Here is a 21,741-nt window from a genome sequence, read left to right on the forward strand (position 1 = left end):
CTCATCCGGGCCGGTGACCAAGCGTTATTGACTACATGCAAGTCAGCTAGGCAGTTAGAGTGATCCCGCGTACAGTCAAGCATAAGACACGCCTTACCCATGGCGAGATTCCTGTTCAACTCGTTGTCTTGCTTCTAAGCGCCTCAACAAAAGCACTGTACTGTTCCCTCTCCCTCTTCTCTTCATTCAGGAGGCTGTCCTCAGTTCCGCCCGTTGGCTGGCTGCCTTTTTCCTCTTCAATATCGTAACTAGGTGGCTATATGCCCAACCTACCCAGCGTCTTCCTGAAAAGAGACTCCCTTCTTACTTACATACCTCTACCATCCGGAAGTCATTCCGACCTAACCACGGCGCTCAGTCAAGTGTCACAAAACCCCACGGAGCCCAAAACATACAGACAAAGAAAGCCTCAATCGCATAGTATACAAGGAAGCCCTCAGGTTGTGTGTACCTAGCCAGCTAGTACAAGTGTTACACAACCCCTTCTTTACACGCATTCATCGGGTGCCCTGTGTCTCGGTCAAAAGCTCCCCGCAAGCCACCGAGGAGGGACAGAGGGGGACAAGTCCCGAGAAAAAGAAAAGTTCAAGGGTCCATACAAACCAGCAAGCCCAACGGTACACCAAAACTGCGGGGTATGTAGAGGTAGTTTCACAAAAAGACGGTACATAGCGACAAGGCCGCAGATCTTGTCTTACTTGACTTCCCGTAGATGGCGACGCCATCTTCTCGTGTACGAGCTGAGAAGCGGGAGATGTACGTAAGTCAAAAGGGTCTGGCTGGCTGGAAACAACAACAAAGTAAACAAAGTGTGATGAAGAATGGAAACGAGATGCAGAACATCCAGGGATGCAGACATGCAAAGATCGGATTAGGACGCGGACATGCCAGCGTTTGCAAGTCATTAAGTTGGAAGAGGGGAAACTATTTGACAGGGCCTCAGTTGGGTAAGAAATGGAAAGAGGATTTGGTACTTTTGACTGATCATTCTTGATGCTGAGTTGACAAAGTCATATTAACACCGGATGGATGTTGTTGTGATGCCAAAGAATCACGGAAATAGAGTTCCATACTGTTGTGAACTGTCGAGAGGTGAGTTGGGTTCGTTGAGAAAATATAAGAAAGAAGATTTTGAAAAGAAAGAAAAAAAAAGGCGAAGAGGCTGAACAAAAGTTAAACAGTCATTTGACACAAAGGAGAAAAAAAAGAAGAGGCAAGCCGAAAAGGGGCAAAAAAAGCAAAAGGAAATGCCCACAGCCAGAATCGAACTGACGACCTCATCATTACTAGTGATGCGCTCTACCACTGAGCCATGCGGGCCTTGTGATTTGTTGTTGAAATAGGTTAGCGCAGGTGGCATCATATGCAGCAATTGCCATGACCAGCCCGCCTTCCAACCAGCTATGTACTGGCTTTCCATCTGTAAATGCCCTCCTTTCTTCCGTAGAGGTTCCCCAGCGAGGGTGTCTTGATCTTTTCAAATCCTAGTTCAAATGACTATTGTACTGCCTTAGCATTTGCCAGTTTCCATCCTGTAACTCAAACATGGCACCATTCAATGCCGTCCCGTCTCCTTTTTCCCTTCCTAGCCACACCATCCACACATTTCCACATCACGGCCGCGAAACATCTTATCATCCATCGTGTGGGGACCTCCCATCCATCCACCCCGTTAACTAGGTAAACTAACTCAAAAGAACGCCATCTCGCAAATGACTCCCAATTCCCCCAAAGTAAATGTAAGAAAGTCATAAACTCATTCGAACCAAAACCTCCATCGCTCGATTAACCGGCTGTAAGTCGTTTCGTTACTTCCTGTCACCAACATGTGGGGTATGAGGCGCACTCTTCCCCTCAGCAACGAAATCAAGCTTCTGATCAATCTTCTGCGCGGCGCCAGCAGCCTTGTCGGGATTGCCCATCATCGTGGCGTAGATGCCGCCCAGGGTGAGGCCAGCAACGCCTGCGTAGCTGTTTTTGGGGGGTGACAAGTTGGTTAGCATCTTAGCGTAGTGAGTTTGATGAGGGAAGGGTGTGCTTGAGCAGAGCAAAGCAGATTGTTGGAGTGAATGGAAGGAAGGGAAAACGTACAGCCATGGCTTGTTGGTGTTACCGGTCTTGTTGAAGTCCTTGACGGGACCCTTGTCGCGAGCGCTATCGGTAGACTCGGTGCTCCGGAAACGGACCTGTTGAGCGCGCTGGGGGCGGGCACGGACGACGGGGCGGAGAGCGGTGCGGATGGCGGGAGTAGCGCGGACCATTTTGGATGGGTTGAGTGCTATGATCTGTATTTTGGATGGCGTTTCTTGTTGTTCAGAGTTGAATGTGTTTGCTATTGACAGCTTTAATCGACAGTCTCCGGGTGCAGTTGTTCTTGATTGTCGAAATCGTTGCAAATTGCAGCAGTGGTGATGGTTGTTATATAACACTATGGTTGACCACAAGGGTTCTCGGGGTGTAAGTGAACGCGGCATCGGTATGACATCACCATTTCTGCGACAGTGACGCGAGCTCACATTCACTGTTCGTGCCTTAACTGCAGTGCACTCGTTGGAGAAGGAACATCGAATGACGAACATGCGGAGAAGCAATTCAACTGCCCCTTTCTCGATCGATCTTGGAATAATATCAGATCAAAACCTTCCTCCCCTTGCTGGTTCCGATCGTATAAACCTTCTCACTCATGACGACAGGATATGGAGACACAAGAACCGACTGCATGCCAAGATCGAACAGCAACTTCGCACGGGCGCGCAAAATGAACGTCAGTGTTCAAGCCAGCGCCGAATCACAATTACTAATTTGCACTTACGCACAGAATCATTCTCGCAACGGCCGGAATAGCATCACGTCAAGAAGCCATGTTGCGCACTTGGAATCATGTGCCATTATAGGAACTTTCTTTGAAGTCCGCTACCAACCAACTGGCAGCTTTGGCTGCCCGGCTAGCTCAATCGGTAGAGCGTGAGACTCTTAATCTCAAGGTTGTGGGTTCGACCCCCACGTCGGGCTCAATTCCCGGCGTTACAAACGCGCCTTCTCTTTTTGCAATTTTTTCTTTTCAACTTACTCAATATCCTTCTGTGCTTGATTTTTTTTTTTTTTTTTTTTTTTTTTTTTTTTTTTTGTTGCGTCGCTTTGCCTGCAGAGCTATTGCTGTCAGGGTAATTTATCTCCTTCAGGGGCAACGTATCTTGACTCTAACAGAAATCACACAAACTCACAGATTGCGTTACTCCTCAACAATATCAATGGCTAACCACTGTAACCCTTTGATTTGTATTCAAGCCTAACCGGTGTACTAGCATATATAGTTCTCCCGCTTCCATCCCAGCTTCAGCCGCCTCACTCAGTTCCGGCTGCGGCGCAGCCTGCCTTAGCAAGGATATTATCCTGACCGGGCGCATTCTGCGTAAAGCGCGAGTTGAAGCCGATGACACTACGAACATTTTCAAACGTCAAAGGCGAGATCCTGAGCGTCTGCGTCGACACGAGCCACATGACGCCCTCACTGCAGGGAGGGGTGGTGAGGGACCCGATGTAACTGTTGGAGTTGGGAACAGGTTAGTGATGAGCGAGCCGGAAAAAGGGTCGGTGGAGAGATGGAGAGAACGGTGGATGGAGAGGAAGAAAACCAGACACGTACCCCTGGAAGTGACCCGACTTCCAGATGTTGACCACCTCGGATAGGATCAAGGGAGCGGTCTGGGTCACGGTGCCGGGCGTGCGGATGGCGTCGACAGTGCTGAAGATGGTCTCGAGAAGGACGGTAGGCGCATCGGAGACTGGGGCGTCTGGACGCACAGGGCGCACTGGGACCGTCTCGTTGGTAGAAGGAGGCATAATGACTTCTTGCTCTCTATGGCTTCTGCTTCCCCTGATGCGGAACCTGGCTGCTGGTGCATCTGGGGCGGTCTTGTTGGTGTGAGGGGGAACAGGAACGCCGCTGGGAGCCGGAGGAGCAGGAGGAGCCGGAGCAGCGACGGGAGGAATGATACGTGCGGAACCAGCCTCGATGGCGACGTCAATGTAGGTGCCGATGACAGCAAGTTCCTGGTTCTCGGTTTGCCAGACCATGTGCATTTCCACTTTTACGAAAGTGTTAGTGATTGCTGACATCAAAGAGTGGATTTTGAGAAATACTCACTGGCTCTACTTGTACCATTGTCCAGGTGCTCGCTAGGCAAGTGGAAATGGAACTGCTGCAGGGTGTACTGCTTCTCACCGAAAGTCATGGAGCCGCCCTTCGCAATGACCTCGATGGTGGTTCCGAGGTTCTCGAACTCGGTGCCCTCAGTGAAATCGGGGATGTCGATCTGGATTTCAGACGAGGGTACCATATTGAATGATGTTCCCGTCATATCGATAGGCGACTGTCGTCTTCCCGTGGAGCAGGCGGTGTTCTCGGGCGCCAACGATGACCAGAACATCGGACCGGTGACGCCAATGTATCCGAACTTCTTGACTTCGACTGCCTTGCCCTCCTCTCGCGGGTGGAGGAAAGTGTTGTGCGAGCAGAGCGACCAGACGGGCGTCACAGACGCGGCCGCCGCCAGCATCAATGATCTGAATAGCCTGGCCATAATTTCGACGGGAGGAAAGATGTGATTAGGGATGGAAACAGAGAAATCAAGTTTCTCGCGGGATACCGAGTATATAGGTATATATGTGATGGAGATGATTATGCAGACTGCGTGGGGCTAGGTGGGAGTGAAGCAAAGCTCGAGCCAACGGCAGAACAACCGGACAGGACAAGAACAACGAGTTATAGGGTATCTGTCAGTGGTTCCAGACCTACTGACAATATGACTAGCAAAAAAAGTAAAGGCAAACGGGAAATACACAACAAGAAGTGAAGTAGGTGACGGAAGCCACAAGATTGTACAGTTAGCATGAAGTAAACAAGAAAACATGGCACCATGAGGTGGGTGCTTGAGGCCTAGATATCCTCGCGCCGAGCCGAGAGATCCGATACACCGATGCGCCTCGCTACCAATGTCAGTTGAAGTCTTCCATGACTTACATGATGCTAACCAATGTACGTCCAACCGACAAGAAGCCATGAAGGGCACGGAAGCATCCAGTCAAAAGTCCGAGCATCGTGACAACAAGCCCCTTTGTTTCGACGAGGAGGTTGGATTGGTCGGTTGGTCCGTCTGGGGAAGCTGGGGAAGCTGGGCAAGCCAAACCAGATGCAGGTACAAAGATGCAACAGTGTTGACTTGGTTGTAAAAAAGTACTCGGCGGTCACTTCAAGCCAAGTCAGGGAGTTGACTTGCCTTGTTAACTTGCATATCGCATGCCTCTTGTATTCGTCGCATACTCATCCGGCACGTTGAGTGTGCGTTTTGGCGTGGTAACTCGAGTGAAGATGTACGTGCGGAAGATTTTTACAAGGCAGCTTGACGTGGCTGATGTCCTACGCTGGACACTTTCCGGATGGGGAATCGTTTGGCCGTGTTTGACCCCAGCTTGGGGTGCATCGCAAGGGATGTCTGTCGCCTTGGTGGAGCTGGTACGTAGTCCAGGGTCTCTGCGAACGTTAGAGGCCGTCAGGAGTCTAGACTCTGTACCAGGGGTTGTGGTGGGTTTGTCTCGGTAGTCGCCGTCACGGGCAGCCAGGGGCAGTCTTCCGATTTCTTCATCAAGCCAAGCAGATGCAATGAGGGGAGTTGTGCGACAGCCAAGAGAGCGCCTGCCGTCCTGGCAGTCCAGTGATCATGATGCTTGGCGTTCTTGGGTGTTTGGGGTTTCGCTCAGGTCGTCCCTTTCCGTTCCTTCACGGAGGCGCAGCTTCATTTCGAGTTCTTTAATTAACGAGACTGCAGAGGAAAGTCACTGATGATAATGGGGAAAGAGATGAACAAAGTCGAGTAGATGTACTTGGTGACAAAACAACATGAAGTTTATCAAAGGATTGCCGGGTAAACTTGCCTTACAGCGAGCGCATCTCCAGACCAAAACGTTCGAGACACAAAACAAGCATTTAAGCTTATTCCAAGATCGAGCAATGGGGCACACTGATACCTACCTTATCCACGAAGATCTTCATAAGGAAACTGACTTCTTCTTCTTGTGGCTGTCTTGGCAGGGGTAAACCTTGGAGTCTCAGGTGAATTTTCCGATTGGATCTCACGACGCTCGCCTACAGGGTGACGGTCCAGAACATGAGCTGATGTTTGAAACGCACGTCGTAGCGTTACGAAAGAGACCTTGATGATAATGAGCGCTTTCAGTACCGACGTTATGTGGTTATTGGTATACCTACATGTTCGTGCACCTCATTTCTGCGACGTTGAAGTCATTGCAACTCCTGGGATTGGCCCTTGACCGAGATTGATATCCTCGAGAGAGCACGTGGGTGGCTTGGTTGGCTATAGCAACGGGGGAGCAAGGAGATTGATGAAACTGAACACCTGGGACGAAAGAACTTGAGGAGGTTATGTAACATCAACAGCTATATCCTGTGTCTAGCTGTAAGGATAGTGCTTCTTGACAGGTGAGACGATTTGCGGGATGCTTGATATTTGTCAATTGGCATTTGATCAAATCCCAATCCCAAAGATGGAACAGAACAGGATCAAGACAAGGACTTCTGGAAGAGATGGGTAGCACATGGTGTGTCATTCCAGTCCAACTGATATGCAACTTGCATAGATGTGCAACATTGGCCGAATCGGGTTGGGCGCCATGACGCTGTACTCGCACTCGCGATTCCGTGATCAAAGCCAAGATTGCACCACCGCTCAACGACGAGGGCGGAACCATTTCACAACCACCCTTCTCCACTGATATAATGGTGGCAACGCGGGGTGAAAGCACGCTTATCATTGAGCCACTGCTCCTTAACATGTACGAGAGAGCCACCCTGCAACATTGCACTCAACTTCCCCTCTCCGTTTGTCCCTATTCAGGAAACGAACCATGATATGATCTTCTGTGATAGGCCAGATGCCACGCACGTCAGACACGATGGCTCTGTCATCATGGACTTCATATATCAACGGCTGCCGACTTGCCGCTACTCGGGGCTGAACAATCGCCGACGATAGCATCACCTAACAACACCATGGCGATACCTCTAGACCTTTCAGCGGAACTTTCGGCATAAAAGGAGCTTCTTGCTACCACTCAGTCATTCAGTCCGACATCCATTGAGCAATCCGAGCCTTTTGTTCTCCAAGATACCCTTTGGCAATATCCCTTTTCGCAATCTTCACCATGTCTCCTTCAGCAGTAGAGTCCGTCCAGCAGACGGTTGACGAGATCAAGACCAAGGTCCTCCCTATTCAGCAAAAGGCCGCCGCCATCGAGACCGATAGTCCTGAGGCGGAAAGTCTTCCCAAGAGATTCGAGGATCACAAGGAGCCCCTTGAGCTCAGTGGTGCTCTCGAACAATTCGAGAACTTTGAGGTCACCCCTGTTATCGGTCGCGAGTATGTCAACGTCGATCTAGTGGAGTGGCTGCGCGCCCCCAACTCTGACAAGCTCCTGAGGGATCTTGCCATTACCAGTAAGCCATGAACTTGCGCCGAATTCGCCGACTTGATGCTAACATGCAACCCAAGTCTCCCAACGCGGTGTTGTCTTCTTCCGCAAGCAGGACAAGCTCACCGACGACCTCCAGAAGGAACTCGTCGACAGACTAGGCAAGCTCGCCGGCAAGCCCGCGACTTCGGGCCTTCACATCCACCCCATCAGCAACGCCAGCCGCGAGCATGGTGTCGAAGATAACGAGATCAGCGTCATCTCCTCCGCGCAAGCCAAGTCGCTGTACAAGGACAAGTACTTGTTCAAGGGTTTCGGTGTCAATAGCGGCCGCCAGAGCGCCAAGGACCAATGGCACTCGGATATCACCTTTGAGCCCATTCCCAGCGACTATGCCCTCCTGAGGCTGGTGCAGCTCCCCAAGACCGGCGGCGACACGCTCTGGGCCTCGGGCTACGAGCTCTACGACCGCATCTCGCCCACTCTGCGCTCCTTCCTCGACACTCTCACTGCCTACTATGCCCAGCCCCTGTTCAACGAGGCGGCCAAGCGCAACAACTTTAGCATATACAGCGGCGAGCGCGGCGCTCCCGAGAACGTAGGCGAGATTCTCGAGGCTATCCACCCCGTCATCCGTACCAATCCCGTTACCGGCTGGAGGTCAGTTTATGCAGTCGGCCACCACTGCCAGCGCATCCACGGCCTGACCGACGAGGAAAGCAAGCATTTCCTTAACTGGTTCGTCCAGCTCATTGTCGAGAACCACGACCTGCAGGTGCGCCTCAAGTGGCAGAACCCCAACGATGTTGCCATCTGGGATAACAGGAGCGTGTACCACGCTGCCACGCCCGACTATGTCTTTGAGGAAGGTCTCGGTGAGCGCAAGGGCAACAGGGCGGTCAGCCTGGGGGAGAGGCCGTACTTTGATCCTCAGAGCACCAGCAGGAGGGAGGCGCTCAGTGTCAAGTCGCATCTTGGGCTGTGAAAAGGTTGAACATGTCATTGTCCTCTTTCATTTTCGGTTCTGTGTAGTTCATAGCATTTGATGATGTTGCGATATCCCGATATAAATCGTACTTGGCAATCAATGTTGGTCGTTCCAGTGATCGTAGATTTTATCCGTGTCGTGATGTAGTCAGTGGCGTTGAGCTCTGAATGGTAGTCTGGACTTAGTCAGTTGGTGGTTGCCAAGAAGCCAGAATGAAGAAAACATGATTTCGATGGTGAAAAGAGAAAGGAAAAAAAAAACCAAGATCCGACGGCTGAAAAATATTTCGGAAGAAACAGTCCCTTTGCATTGCCATTGGATGGAAAGGAAGCTGCAAGCAAGCACGGCAGCCATCCAAGGTTGTTCCGTTAACGGAGCACAAACAAAGATCGGACGGGTTCCTGAACCATGACGTAATGCGACAAGATCGTCGATTGCCCAGAACATTTCAACCTCCAACCGGGCATTTATTCCATGTCTTAAACCTGGCACCACCCACCCACCCAGCTGGTACACTGCTTGTTCTAGCCCCTCCTCACCTCAGTCGGCCGCCCATCTTCGTCGACAGCAGAAACATCAGAGTTTACTCGACATAATTATAATATCACCAAAACTCGACTGCAGTGAAACACCAACCTATGATATAGCATGGCGTCATCGGATATTCTGGTCTCCTTCATGGGGGCTATTCAAGCTGCCATATCCGTTCTGATAACCATATGGATCGGTGTCCTTGCGGCCCAGTTCGACCTCATCGACGATGGAGCTGCCAAACGCCTGTCGTCTATGTGTGTCACCATCTTCTTGCCGTTGTTGCTGGTCGCCAACCTGGGAAAGCAGCTCGATTCTGATACTGCTATGCACTATCTCCCCATTGTTGGTATATGATATCACACCAACTCTGTGACTGACGCAAAGACCCCCCGACGCTAACAAATACTACCCCAGTCTGGTCCCTGATTTTCGTTGTCTTGTCGATCGTGGTAGGCAAGCTATCCGTCCGCATCTTCAAGCTTCCAGCATGGACCACCCCCGCCCTCGCATTCAACAACTCGACCTCGCTGCCGCTCCTCCTCATCCAAGCACTCGATGCCGCCGGAGTCCTCAAGAACTTGACCTCCGACCCCAACGTAGTCGAAAAGGCCCGCTCCTATTTTCTTGTTTGCGCCGTCATCAGCAACACTCTAACCTTTGGCTACGGCCCGGTACTCCTCGATCAAGATGATGGCGGGCAGACCGACAGCGACCCGGAGTCCGGACGGGATTCTGGCCAAGAAGACGAGGAGGATCACGACGGGTCTGGAAGCAACAGCGGTGATAGCTCTGGCCCCTCCGAGACGACGTCGCTCCTCCCCAAGAAAGCCGTACGCTTCGCCAAGACCACGGCCCGGCAAATCGAGAATGCGCAGAACAAGACTTACAATGCTTTGCCCAAGCCTCTCCAAAAGACCGTAAGCTGGATTGCGCCCTTCTTTAACCCTCCAGCACTGGGAGCATCGACTGGTGTTCTCATCGGCTTGGTTCCTGCTCTACACCGTATGTTCTTCAACGACTCGCAAGAGGGCGGATACTTCAAGGCTTGGCTTACTACGCCCATCAAAAACACCGGCGAGCTGTTTGTTACACTGCAGGTGATCATTGTGGGCGTCAAGCTCAGTCTTAGCTTGCGCAAGATGAAGGAAGGAGATGAGGGAGGACGTGTGCCGTGGCCTAGCATTGTGTTTATTCTTGCTTGGAGATTCTTGGTGATGCCGGCTCTAAGTATCCCCATCATTTGGGGGTTGGCCAAGAAGACGGGTCTCTTGTTTGATGACCCGGTGCTGTGGTTCACCATGATGATGATGCCTATTGGCCCGCCTGCTATGAGGTTGGTGGCGCTTGCCGATGTCAACAACCTGCCTCAACAAGCTAAGATGGCGACGGCTAAGCTTCTCACTGTGAGTTCCCTGTCTCTATCAAAAAGGCCAAAAAAAAAAAAAAAAAAAAAAAAAGTATTACTAACTCTTGTCTAACAGATTTCTTACGTTGCTACTCCGGTGATTGCCTTCTCTGTCGTTGGTGCGCTCAGAGCAGCCCAGAATGTTGCAGATGCGTAGTAGACGTACAAGATATTGGTATCAAACCATACTTGAAAGGGGGTATAGACTCCATGATACATGAAGCGAAGATAGTACTAAAACGTTCTTAGACGCATTAGACAATGTAAAGCTGTCCGTTAGCAATTGCCCCGAAAGCAAGCTTTACACGACCGTACAGAACGGGAACTGAGACTGCCTCTGCTCATTCCGAGGCCGATGCTGCTCATGTTCCTTGGGCCCTTCACTTCATAAATTTCTCCTAAGAGATCGTGAAAAGACGTTATCAGCTTTACTAATCATTCATCACATGCTATAAGTAAAAAGGTATATCCAAAATGCTATACAAAAACAAAGAAACTTCAATCAATCAAGTCGCTTGCTGGATTAAATGGAGTGTCCTCAAACCTTTACCGCCTTGCGATCCTCCTTGATCAGATCCGCCGCCCGCTCAGCAACCGAGTAAACAACCGACTGGATGTTACCCGCCGGCTCGATAGGGAAGATGGAAGCGTCGACGACTCTAAGTCCCTTGGCACCGTACACTTGGAGGCGCTCGTTCACGACACCACCCTGCTCACGGGGGCGCATGGAGCACGATCCCGAAACGTGGAAGACGGAAATCTGTCTCTGGCGAACAATCTCCTTGGCCGTCTCGAGATCATCGCCCTTGAGCTGCGGCAGGCGACGACCGGTCTGGTTCAGAAGCTTACCGAGCGCCGACTCGGGGGCGACCAGGTGCTCGACGAATTGCACACCGCGCGCAAGCAGCTCCATGTCGAGACCGTCGTGGTTGTACTTGGGGTCCCACACGGGTGCTGCCTTGGGGTCGGAGGACTGGATGTGCACGGACCCGCGCGAGAAGGGTGAGTTCAGGATGGTCATGACGGTCAAAAAGTTCTCGGGCTCGACGGGGATCAGGTGCGTCGCCATGTTGTCGGGCTTGTCGGCGATGTGCACCTGCGTCGGGAACAGGATGTACTGGAAAGTGGGCTCGTTGGGGTTGGTGACGATGTCGCGGACCGCGGCGCGGGCAGGGTTGGAGAAGTCACGACCAGCAAAGAGTTCCTTGACACCCTCGTCCGAGATGACGCCCGTCTTGTTGACAAGGGGCGTGTAGGCGACGGAGATGGTCAACTGGCCCAAGGGGCCGGACCGGTCGGCCGTGTACATGTCAAGCAGAGCCTTGAGCACGGCAGGGTCGCGCAGGACGTCGCCGGAGGGGGTGCCCTCTTTGACCTCGAAGGACTGACACACGATCGGGTGGTCCTGCATGCCCTCACCAACGGCGGGGTTCTCGACGACAACGGGGATGTTGTGCTGGGTGAGGATCTCCTTGCTACCGACGCCGGAAAGCTCAAGGATTTGCGGGGACTGGAGGGCGCCAGCGGAGAGGATGACCTCGAGGCTGGCGGATACTTGGCTGACGATGCCATTGACGTTGATCTCGACGCCGGTGGCAACGGGCTCAGAACCGGTAGTATCAAAAAGGACCTTGTTGACGTGGGTGTTGGTCAGGATCTTGAGGTTCTCGCGGGCGCGGACCTCGGGGGTGAGATAAGTAACAGCAGAGAAGGAGCGCGTCTTGGTGGCCGGGTCGATGGAGCTGGCGTTCTGGAAGGCGCCCAGGGCCTGGCCGTCGCGCGCGTCCCTCTTGGAGAGCAGGTCGAGCGACTCAAAGGTGTCGAACCAGCCCTTGTTGGTAACGCCGTAACCCTCGCCGAAGGAGACCTGGACGGGGCCGTCGCCGTAGGCTACCGTGTCGTTGTTGTACGTGATGGAGCAGATGTCCTTGGTGCTGGCCGAGGGCACGTCCACCGTGGCGAACTTCTTGAGGTAAGGCTTGAGAGCCTCAAAGTTCCAGTTGGGGTTACCGACGGCGGCCCAGGCGTCGATAGAGGCCTTGGAGGGATACACCAGCATCATGAAATTGAGGGCGGAGGAACCGCCGAGCATCTTACCGCGGGCTTGGTTGATGATGCGGTTGTTAAGAGTGGACTACATTACTGATAAGTCCCTGAATTTGCTTTGATTGGATGCTTGCTGCCCACGAAGAAAACCTACCTGAGGCACAGACTGAAAGTTCCAGTCGTACTCATCCTTGCCGTAGACGCCGGCGACAAGGCCGGGTGTGAGAACCAGGGGATCGGTGGTTTTGTCATCACCGGCCTCGAGCAGGAGGACACGGACATCCTTGTCCTCGGTAAGACGGTTAGCGAGAACGCAACCGGCCGTACCACCACCGACGATGATGTAGTCGTAGGACTCCTCGAGTCCGGCTAGCGGAACAGCAACAGAGCCCATGGTGATGATGTGACTTGTATTTAAACAGCTAATTGCATAAAAAAAGAGTGTCTTGAGAAGTTGTAAGAAGGAGAAGGGCTGAAGCTTAAGTAGCAAGGGGGGGGAGGAGGAAAGGGGGGAGGGGGTAGGAGCAGCGGGCTTGGCGTCAGGAGGTGGAGGGCGTACGGTTTGGACAACACATTACCCGTTTTCTCGGGGCCGGGGCAGGAACCTTATAAGGTAGGATCACCACCCCCGTCCCCCCCCCCCACGCAGTCCTCCGGGGCTCCGGAAATCATGGAGTGGAAACCGTACAACTTGGGCCTGACAAAGGTGTCTAATCGCCATCTAACTTTGCACGGGAGCACATGCACAAAGTGACAACCAGCAAGTGCTACGCGAATTCAGCGCTGAGACCGGGACACACACATCGTGCGGCATCGTGGTTATGTTTGATGGAGATCGGGACTTTGACATACCCCGAGAGGATCTTGAGAGAATATACACAACAGACCCCGTTCCTTTGTGTTGGTGGTCCCTCATGATGGATCTACTCATGATAGTCACTTCAAAAGGCTCCGCAGGTTTGGCGCCAGAGCAGACCAGACTTTGGCCGTGATGTGGGAGAGAGCCCGGTTGATTGGGAGCAGTAATCGCCTCCTCGACTTGTTGCCCACCAGCCCATCCGGGCCACCGGTAAAACCTGGTGGAGAAAAGTAGTATTTCCCATACATGATCATGCAAAAAGAGCGGGGATGGCAAGGCTGGTACAAACAGCAACTGAAGCCCAAGAGTTTGGAGGGAAGAGAGAAGGGGGAAGGGGAATTGGGGCCACAACTCCACCGTTGAATATTTACGAGTCGGTAGACCATGTTCATCAGTCTAACTTTGCATCTTCTTGGCTGTTCAGGATTGCGGGCGTATATTCGTATGCTATGGAGCAAGTGTGGTGTGTTGGGGTTATTTTGTAGTGGCTTCGATCAAGGGTATGTATATGATGGGTTCGCTTGGTACAGTTAAAACGCCTGCTTTTACAACCCCCCCTTTTGCAGAAAGTTCTGGACTGCCTGCATTAGTTGCCAGAGCAGGGGTTTCTACTGTAAAATAGTCTGGCTTGGTATGTAAGGATAAGGGGAAAGCTTGCCATGCAAAACGGGGCGGTTGGGGGAATGGTATACAAGATACACCGACGTGTATGACCTTGGGGATGGTTCGCAGATGGTACGGTGTCATTCTGTTTGTGAACAAATACAAAAGTGTCTTGAGATTGAGGAAGTAGAATATGGTCTCAGTGTCCCAAACAGGTGGGAGTCGGACGGTCGGGAAATAGTGTACAATTCAGCCCTGGAACCTGATGGAAGGTTTGGTTTTTGGACAGGCACTTTAGTGTACTGCTTCCAGTTTCCAGTTGGTAGGTATGGGTCAGGTCGGTAGGATTCTCTCGGTAAGTTAATACTCTGAGTGGTGGTGCTTGAGATGGTCCTAGTGGAAGTGGGGCGGCGAGAATGGTCGTCGTGCGAAAGTTTGAAGGGAACTGAAGCGGGTGTTCTTCTCCGAAATGTACACTATCCTCCAAGGCCAATCAAATCCCCCAGAGGTATTGCGTTTCGCGCTAACAAACTTTCCAGTACTGCACTAGTGTAGTGTAACCGTATTCGTCAGGGGCTCAGGGGTTGGCATAACAAGCGAGGAACAGGGCAGTTTTGCCCACACTCTAAAAGAAGGCCAGTCAGCCAATGTCAGCCCGAGTTCTGATAGATGAGTGGGGCAGATACCGTAATATGTATGGACGTTGGAGTTGACATGGGTCGGACCGAACAACCCGCATTCAGCGCTATGTCAATAATGGAGAATCCAAGTATTCAGTAACCAATCATGTTGCTCGGGAAAGTTTCCACACTATCGCCGATTCTTCAACGGCACATGTTCTTTTTGTCTTCCGCTGAGACATTCGAACCCTGATAAACACCCTGAAAGAAAATTGAAGCAACAACATAAGTTCAACATGAAGCGAATCGTCGATTTATTTCCCACTGGGGAATCAGACCCCTAGGCAAGCTGCAACGTATGAGCCAAACAGGTTCAAGTTATATGGCACTCGACATACGTCCAACATGCTATGTAGTCGCTCTTCCCCGAACTGGGGGACTTGTCGGTTTCGGCCTATGCATCTGCATCCTCGCTCCTTTGGTGACCAGTGGCTGTGAGTGGCCAGAATCCCTAATGGCCCACCCTTTGTTATTATGCTCTGAAGCAAAACTGCTTGCTAGGTCTTGTGGGAAAATGGGAAAGCAACTCGTGCCGTTCAAGTTTGGGGCCCGCTTTGTCGTCTGCACCGACCAAAACAACTGCACAATTGTTGGTCGCACATGGCAGGCAGCAAGCGAGCCTTACCGCCGGCATACATACTTCTACCGCGCATGAAGAATACCATCTGGGCTACATACACAGGAATAAGCCCGGGCGGTACATGACTGCGGCAGTACGAATACAGTCAGCCGTGCCGTGCCGTGTGCCGCACCGCCACCATCAGCAATTCGAATTAATGGAAAACCACACAATAGCTCCATAGGCCCACAAACCTCCATCCCAGTGGTCAAAGTGCTACCTTTGATGGATACATGGGTCATACAAATTATTATCCACTTATCGTCCTCCGGCCGCTACACTACGCTGGGAGCGACCTAGCCTCGTGCAACTTTAGCTCTTCTATCATTGGGCTGGAAGCCCTCACTTCCCGCCAGGTAGGCAGAAGCACTTGTACACGTTTAGCTCATTTTCGGTGTGTTTAGGTACATTCCTTGAGGTCAGCATTTCGGTGAAGACCGTGATTATGCCGGGTAGAGGTCACATTGAGAGCCTTGGCTGCTTGCCGACTTTGCAGTCAGGGTCTCATGGACCGTTGCCCAGCTTCTGCCTGTGTCAGTGTCAAATTGTCAAGTTCCCACCCACCGACAGGAGGCCCAGGCGGCATGTGCCAGGATGACGGAAACGAGTGGGCTTTGCAGATGCAACAGAAGACGGGCAAGACCCAGAAGGAAGAAAAAAAAAGAAAAGAAATGTCCTGATGGTCTGATCCCCGGGTCTGGTCCCCGAGCGGCACTTGACGCCTGATGGAGCCATGACCTACATTAGTTGTCGATTGCAACCTCGTCCAGGGCAGTCTGATTCCGGAGCCCAGGAGCATCAGGAGGCAACTTCAACGAACAGACGGGGTACACCATACCTACGGTAGTTGACGGGGGATAAGCGCAGATTTCCAATGTTCAACCTTCCCGTCGACGCGAGGTCATCTTCGCTAAGGTTTCGATTCTCCGGCTAGAGCAGTGATTTTCACTGGCCAAGAATTGATCACTACAGCATACTTCCAGACCTTCTTTCGGGGAACGTTCCTTTGCTCCTTCCTAGGCTCCAATCCTACACTGACCCCTCGTCAGCCTCCCTCGTCACTGCATATTCTATGTCTAGGTAGGCCCTCGCTTCGCACCACTCTCCCACAAAAAGCAAGGACAATACTTATCCCCAAGGGGAAGGATAAACTAACATGGGACCTATCGCGACAAGGCTCTCCAGAGAAAGAAGCAAGCTGTGAGCTCAGACGTTTTCAAAAACTGGCCTTCCCGCCCGTTCCCGTCTCATCCCAACCTTTGTACGCACAGTCCACACACTCTCAACGAAGACAACCAGTCCCGGTAGCCACCCGGACCCGAGTCTCTGGAACAGCACAGATCGACCTGGCCCGAGCCGTAATTTACACCGGGAAACAACAACGTCCTCCCAGGGTGGTCGTACAACACTATTTACGGCATCAACATCCCAGGCTCACCAACAACACAACCATCTGTTGACTTGACGGCATCCTACGTCTGTCACACACACACACACACACACACTCGTTGACAACTTACAGAACTCACCCACTCCACTTTTCCACTTGGAGTCGGAGCACCTACCCAAGGCAACCATAGGAAAGAGACACATCACGGGAACAAAAGAAGAGGAAAGAGCAAGTGAAAGAGGAAACCAGAAGGAAGGAACGAAGGCGACGCACACAAGACCCACGAGGTCGAACCCGTTCAAAAAAAAAAAAAAAAAAAAAAAAGCAACGAAGACGATAAACAACACCACACATCATGGAGGCCCCCAACCCCGCGGAGATGACGCACCTGTTCGGCACAAAATACTTTGAGCCCAAGGGCATAGTCAAGACGCACTTGATTATCAACGTCTGTTTGGTGGCATTGACACTAGGAGTCATTGGAATGCGCATGTTTGCTCGATTCCTGTCTGGCGCCAAGCTGTGGTGGGACGACTGGCTCATTCTTGCTGCCGTGCCTCAAGGTAAAGTTTTCCACTTTGTGCTTTACAGTGACAAGATCTAACAAATGGCATCGCAGGTATTGGAATGCTCATCATCCAGGGCTGTTGTAAGTTCACTGCTTCCTGCTTTACAGTGACAACAGGTATCTAACATATTGGCATCACAGGGATTGGAATGGGTGTCGGCTATCCCTTCACAGAAACCTACATGAACCTGGTCCCTATTCTCAAGCTGTTGGTCTCGTACGAACTCATCTTTGCCACATGCATCAGCACCGTCAAGCTGTCCGTCATGTTCTTCTACTTGCGCGTCTTCGTCAACGATGGCCTGCGCACTGCGACCAAGATTGCCATGACCTTTGTCCTACTCTGGAGCACAGGCAACATTCTCCAGGTCTTCTTGATCTGCCGCCCCTTTAGGGCTGCCTACGACCCCATGTCAGCTCCGGACGCCGTGTGCGGTAGTCAAAAGGCATCCTTCATTGCCATTGGTGCCTTCAATGTCGTCACCGACGTGGTTATTCTGACGCTGCCTTTGCCTACCGTCTGGGGTTTGAAGATGAGCTGGACTGCCAGAGCCGGTCTGACGGGCGTTTTCTTGATCGGTTTGCTGTAAGTTTACCCTTTACTTCTAGCCATCTGTTTTTTGCCTTCTGATACTAACCAAAACATACAGCACTTCCGTCGTCGCCATCATCCGTATCGTCACCCTCGTTGGCCTCGATATGAATAACCTCACTGGCACCATGATCTATGCCGATTTCTGGTCTACCGTTGAGCCTAATCTGGCTATTCTCTGCGTTAGCATGCCCATGTTGGGCTCTCTTTGGGCCCGCTGCACCACCCGTCGAGGAACCACCAAGCTGGGTCCCTCGAATTCAGACGGCACGGCTACTTTTGGCGGCACCAAGAATTCTGGCTTTAACAGGCTCAAGAATAACAGCCACTTGGCCGATGAGGACAACATTGGCCTTGAGAACCTGTACGCCTCCAACAAGGATGTCCACCACCAGTCCGCTGTTGCGGCTTCGGGAGAGAAGGAACATCGCGGTCATCACAACAGGCTGGGGAACCTCAGCAGGGATGACGGGTCGGAGGTTGAGCTAACCGCCGAGCCGGGGTCTTTTAAGGATCCTGGCGTTATTACGGTTCAGACGAAGTGGACCATTTCCGTTGACCAGAATCACTAGTGTCGTTATTCTCCTTCTCTTCTTTTTTTTTCTTTTTTTTTTTTTCGTGCTTTTCTGTTTCTCTTTCTCAGTTCTCAAAAGTCCTTGCTCTGTCCATCTCTTCTTCCACGGACATGGACACGGGCGTTGCCTTCAGTGCTTGCCACAAAAGGCACACATAAGCTTCATTTGCTACGGCGGTTTTCTTTTCAGCCATCTTCTCCGAGCAACTTCCCCTTCGAGTTAGCGGGGTGAATTTCTAGACCCACATTTTCTTTCCATCTGTTTTATTTGCGCGATACCATGGGCAACGAATATGAGGAAGGCAACGAAACGCCTTTGATCCTCATAAATCTAACATAGAAGAACGTTTTACAATGCAAATCCATACACACACACACAAACACACGCACATGATGACCGATATAATGCAGTGAACTTTAGTTTGTCTCACAGGTGCGGTTACAGTAGTAACAGTGGCTTGTTGAACCTTTGCCGAACCGTTGTCAACCTGAAAGTGGTGTAATTTTCGGTTCGTTAATTTCTGTCTTACTTGGACTCCATACGTCCGTGCACTGTGGGAACTTCTCGGGGGGTCATCCAACGTCTCTCAAAAGCTCGGTGCTAAACTCGTTGACGCGAGCGAGGAACTGAAAAAGAAATGAGATTTTGGGTCGTCCCCGGGGACCATTGGGGCACTTGGGCGGCGCCTACGTCTAGGCGATCCCGATTATACACATCCAGCACAGTTCAAAGCTCTACACTCGGACTTTTTTTTTCACGACACGCAGGAATGCTCAAGCGACGGGTTACTTTAAAATGGGAAGTGGGAAGGAAAGAATAGTCCGTAGTTCTTGTTCTTAACGATCGCAATCCCCCTAGGTAGCGTTACACGGAGATGCATCTCAAATTCCTCAGCCCTTATGTATAACGTAGCAGGCCCTTCCTTGTTCCGTGCCCCGTGCCGGAGTGAAATCCGCTCCTCAATGGGACCCTGAAATGAAGACAGACTGCAAGATTCGAGACAGTGGCGCGCGGTAACGGCGCGCGCGTACGCCACCAAGCATGTGAAAACTGTAGGGTGTCGGTAACGTATGAACAACCAACTACCGAAGTTGCGGTTGTGTTGCCGTGAGATTCACGTATAGTCGAGTTAGTAGTATTCGTCACACATGATATGGCCCTATAAGTTCCGTGTAGCGATAGTGAAATGTGTGGACTTCAACTCCTCTTGTTAGCGAGATACGAAGCATGGGGCATCCAATGGGAACTTGTTGCCGTTGTGGCAGCAGCCAGCAGGAGCCAAAAAGACAAATAAGCCAATAGGATGCTTCTTGCTAGCAAGTAAAAGTGGATCTCTAAACGTATTTGTATGTAACCGACACCGTGGATTCCTGAACGGGGATGCCCGGTCAGGTCTGGCCAGTCAGTCAGCCAGCCAGATACCTCCCCTCAGGTCGTCGGGCACGGTTGGGGACGAAGGGGGCGGCAGGGCCAGCAAGTACCAGGCACCGCTGTAACCCACTGCAATGCGCACTCCAATAGTTGTAAAGGGTTCTGTAACCGGATGGATACCGTCACTTCCCGGGACGGGGCAGGCGGACATTGGGTTGCTCGGCTGCACCAGTGTATGTACATCGAACAAGTGGAAAGGGGACAACGGAAAGGAACACCAGCCGGGAAAAAGGATGACCGGGCACGACGGTTGAAAGGAAGTGTAACAGAACCCCACAATGTTCGGAACCTGAGAGGTGATTCGGGTGAATGTCATTCATTCAGTTGACATTGACATTGACATTGACATGTCAGGGCAAAAGTCGGTCGCCAAAATCTCACCTCCCCACAGGTTACGGTCCCAGACATCTGGGAGAACCAAACATTCGGAAGCGAGCGGGACGGAACCAGCACACTGGAAGAGATCAACATGTCGGTTCTGACGTCCATGCTGACGACGGGGCTGACAAAGCCCGCCCCCGAAGCTTTGGTAAATTGCAAGAGAGTCCCAGGGATAGCGATGGAGTGAGTTGCCCTGGGAATTGATGAGCTGAGGACGCTAACGGAGTACCAAGCGGGCGGAAACAATTTGAGGGGGAAATTGCGGACGTCCGAGGGTTCTCGTCTGTTTACATACATACATACGAGTTTCCACTAACTGCGTTCGGTTCGTTGCAAAAGCGAGCGAGCGGGCTACATACGCCATGGCGGAGAAGATGTCCAAATAAGGTTTGGACGAAGAATGTGGGACGAATCAGGGTCCAATTCCTATCAAGACAAGGGACTCCTTTCTTTTTGGCTGTTCCCTGGTTTAACGCGACCATGGAGATTGGCAAGGAGGAGACAACTTTTGTGAAGAGCAGCGATATTCCTTGATGGGCAGGCCAATGAAGGTTTAGTGTAACTAACACCAGAACTGAGCATCCAAAAGAGGAATGGAACGCGTCTTGACTTTCCCGTCGTGATTGCACCGGCTTGACACGGAAGAACAGGCAGTGGACACTCGGGGGTATGCGCTGGTGATCGGACACAAGGTACGTTAGGTAGGTATGACGGGGGAAGGCCGCTAGAAACGACGGAACAATGCTAAAACTGAAGCCGCCCACAACAACCCGAGAACAACCAACCTCCTTTCGATCCCCCCTGCAAGAACCTGAAGATAAAGTGTATCTTTTAGTCAATGGAAACATCTCTTCCACCAGCCATTCCCTTCTCGCTCTGGACATCTCCAGAACCGGAACTCGCTCGGACATGCGGGGGTCGTCGGTATGGTCACCTGCCCTGTAAATACAAGCAATTGGGATAGGCCATCTTTATTCGCACTTAGTGACCATTTGCACATAGCGCGGTACGAGTGCACGGGTCCCGTTCCCGGCCGTCGCCCACTGGGGTCCGCTGCCCGAGTGGAGTACAGTAGGTGGAGTGAGTGACCTCTACCGAGAGCCGGAGATCCTTCTCTCATAAGGGCATACTCAATAGAAGGATACCCCTTAAATACAAAACCAGGCCTAACCAGCTTGCATTTAGCGGTAGTAGGCCTTGACATAGTAAATCAATTCAGGCACCCAAAATCTCTCAAGTATTTATTGGGTCTTTACATTTATCAGTAATTGCATTCATAGGGTATTCTGCTGTTACATTGCGCCACCAGTCCGAAAGTATGGACCTCCTCTTGTACCTACAGCTGCAGAGTAAGCTTGGACAAGTGGCAGTCAGCTGGCCTGCCATCCTCGCCGGCTTCTTGATCACCCCCTGTCACATCTCCACGATAACAATCCCAAGTAGGATTGAGCCTCAAACCACCACCAACAAGCTCACCCTCTCTCCCCCACGAATGTCCCCCGCGGCAACGTCCCCCAACCCGACCGTTTGATCTACACTGCCTTGGCCCTATTCCTCGTCCTCGTGCCAACATCTCGATCCC

At 51.8% G+C, this 21,741-nt stretch overlaps 8 protein-coding genes and 2 non-coding genes across 10 annotated transcripts; 5 read left to right on the top strand and 5 right to left on the bottom strand.

Annotated features, from left to right (window-relative positions):
- Window positions 1-1,248: 1,248 nt before the first annotated feature.
- Window positions 1,249-1,320, bottom strand: B0T23DRAFT_t195. Its single transcript has one exon. It is a non-coding gene; the product is annotated as a tRNA-Thr (tRNA).
- Window positions 1,321-1,808: 488 nt separating this feature from the next.
- On the bottom strand, window positions 1,809-2,261 carry B0T23DRAFT_404782 (uncharacterized protein; the record flags this gene model as incomplete). The annotated part of the gene is made up of 2 exons (XM_062838937.1): window positions 1,809-1,971; window positions 2,092-2,261. The coding sequence occupies 2 exons, from the start codon at window positions 2,259-2,261 to the stop codon at window positions 1,809-1,811; spliced, it is 333 nt and encodes a 110-aa protein (XP_062693219.1).
- A 678-nt stretch (window positions 2,262-2,939) lies between these two features.
- B0T23DRAFT_t183 lies at window positions 2,940-3,012 on the top strand. The gene has a single exon. It is a non-coding gene; the product is annotated as a tRNA-Lys (tRNA).
- A 333-nt stretch (window positions 3,013-3,345) lies between these two features.
- Window positions 3,346-4,583, bottom strand: B0T23DRAFT_316190 (carbonic anhydrase; the record flags this gene model as incomplete). The annotated part of the gene is made up of 4 exons (XM_062834913.1): window positions 3,346-3,544; window positions 3,647-3,681; window positions 3,715-4,088; window positions 4,148-4,583. The coding sequence occupies 4 exons, from the start codon at window positions 4,581-4,583 to the stop codon at window positions 3,346-3,348; spliced, it is 1,044 nt and encodes a 347-aa protein (XP_062693220.1).
- A 2,454-nt stretch (window positions 4,584-7,037) lies between these two features.
- Window positions 7,038-8,699, top strand: B0T23DRAFT_149005 (uncharacterized protein). The gene is made up of 2 exons (XM_062832497.1): window positions 7,038-7,513; window positions 7,569-8,699. Exons 1-2 carry the CDS (start codon window positions 7,222-7,224, stop codon window positions 8,471-8,473), a joined length of 1,197 nt encoding a protein of 398 aa, XP_062693221.1. The 5' UTR covers window positions 7,038-7,221; the 3' UTR covers window positions 8,474-8,699.
- Window positions 8,700-8,968: 269 nt separating this feature from the next.
- Window positions 8,969-10,858, top strand: B0T23DRAFT_380412 (auxin efflux carrier). The gene is made up of 3 exons (XM_062837210.1): window positions 8,969-9,356; window positions 9,425-10,413; window positions 10,492-10,858. The coding sequence occupies exons 1-3, from the start codon at window positions 9,125-9,127 to the stop codon at window positions 10,570-10,572; spliced, it is 1,302 nt and encodes a 433-aa protein (XP_062693222.1). The 5' UTR covers window positions 8,969-9,124; the 3' UTR covers window positions 10,573-10,858.
- Window positions 10,859-10,883: 25 nt separating this feature from the next.
- Window positions 10,884-13,039, bottom strand: B0T23DRAFT_380414 (uncharacterized protein). The gene is made up of 2 exons (XM_062837211.1): window positions 12,616-13,039; window positions 10,884-12,549 (listed from the first exon to the last, which is right to left on the bottom strand). Exons 1-2 carry the CDS (start codon window positions 12,853-12,855, stop codon window positions 10,954-10,956), a joined length of 1,836 nt encoding a protein of 611 aa, XP_062693223.1. The 5' UTR covers window positions 12,856-13,039; the 3' UTR covers window positions 10,884-10,953.
- A 172-nt stretch (window positions 13,040-13,211) lies between these two features.
- On the bottom strand, window positions 13,212-14,338 carry B0T23DRAFT_380415 (uncharacterized protein; the record flags this gene model as incomplete). The annotated part of the gene is made up of 1 exon (XM_062837212.1): window positions 13,212-14,338. A coding segment is annotated over exon 1 (310 nt), but the record flags the coding sequence as incomplete, so codon positions are not given.
- Window positions 14,339-16,494: 2,156 nt separating this feature from the next.
- B0T23DRAFT_149068 (uncharacterized protein) lies at window positions 16,495-18,477 on the top strand. Its single transcript, XM_062832498.1, has 4 exons — window positions 16,495-17,175; window positions 17,232-17,261; window positions 17,322-17,766; window positions 17,831-18,477. The coding sequence occupies exons 1-4, from the start codon at window positions 16,968-16,970 to the stop codon at window positions 18,342-18,344; spliced, it is 1,197 nt and encodes a 398-aa protein (XP_062693225.1). The 5' UTR covers window positions 16,495-16,967; the 3' UTR covers window positions 18,345-18,477.
- A 1,269-nt stretch (window positions 18,478-19,746) lies between these two features.
- On the top strand, window positions 19,747-20,776 carry B0T23DRAFT_149081 (uncharacterized protein). The gene is made up of 2 exons (XM_062832499.1): window positions 19,747-20,342; window positions 20,499-20,776. Exons 1-2 carry the CDS (start codon window positions 20,088-20,090, stop codon window positions 20,691-20,693), a joined length of 450 nt encoding a protein of 149 aa, XP_062693226.1. The 5' UTR covers window positions 19,747-20,087; the 3' UTR covers window positions 20,694-20,776.
- Window positions 20,777-21,741: the final 965 nt, after the last annotated feature.

Source organism: Neurospora hispaniola (assembly GCF_033458365.1).
Source record: "Neurospora hispaniola strain FGSC 10403 chromosome Unknown B0T23scaffold_4, whole genome shotgun sequence".
Lineage (NCBI taxonomy): Eukaryota > Fungi > Ascomycota > Sordariomycetes > Sordariales > Sordariaceae > Neurospora > Neurospora hispaniola.

Coding starts and splice junctions, on each gene's coding strand:
- B0T23DRAFT_149081 (XM_062832499.1), top strand. CDS start 20,088: ATGTCATTCATTCAGTTGACATTGACATTGACATTGACATGTCAGGGC. Junction 20,343..20,498: donor GTCCCAGGGATAGCGATGGA/GTGAGTTGCCCT, acceptor TCGTTGCAAAAG/CGAGCGAGCGGGCTACATAC.
- B0T23DRAFT_149068 (XM_062832498.1), top strand. CDS start 16,968: ATGGAGGCCCCCAACCCCGCGGAGATGACGCACCTGTTCGGCACAAAA. Junction 17,262..17,321: donor GCTCATCATCCAGGGCTGTT/GTAAGTTCACTG, acceptor TTGGCATCACAG/GGATTGGAATGGGTGTCGGC. Junction 17,767..17,830: donor GTTTTCTTGATCGGTTTGCT/GTAAGTTTACCC, acceptor CAAAACATACAG/CACTTCCGTCGTCGCCATCA.
- B0T23DRAFT_380412 (XM_062837210.1), top strand. CDS start 9,125: ATGGCGTCATCGGATATTCTGGTCTCCTTCATGGGGGCTATTCAAGCT. Junction 9,357..9,424: donor GCACTATCTCCCCATTGTTG/GTATATGATATC, acceptor ATACTACCCCAG/TCTGGTCCCTGATTTTCGTT. Junction 10,414..10,491: donor CGACGGCTAAGCTTCTCACT/GTGAGTTCCCTG, acceptor CTTGTCTAACAG/ATTTCTTACGTTGCTACTCC.
- B0T23DRAFT_380414 (XM_062837211.1), bottom strand. CDS start 12,855: ATGGGCTCTGTTGCTGTTCCGCTAGCCGGACTCGAGGAGTCCTACGAC. Junction 12,550..12,615: donor ACTTTCAGTCTGTGCCTCAG/GTAGGTTTTCTT, acceptor TCAGTAATGTAG/TCCACTCTTAACAACCGCAT.
- B0T23DRAFT_149005 (XM_062832497.1), top strand. CDS start 7,222: ATGTCTCCTTCAGCAGTAGAGTCCGTCCAGCAGACGGTTGACGAGATC. Junction 7,514..7,568: donor GAGGGATCTTGCCATTACCA/GTAAGCCATGAA, acceptor ATGCAACCCAAG/TCTCCCAACGCGGTGTTGTC.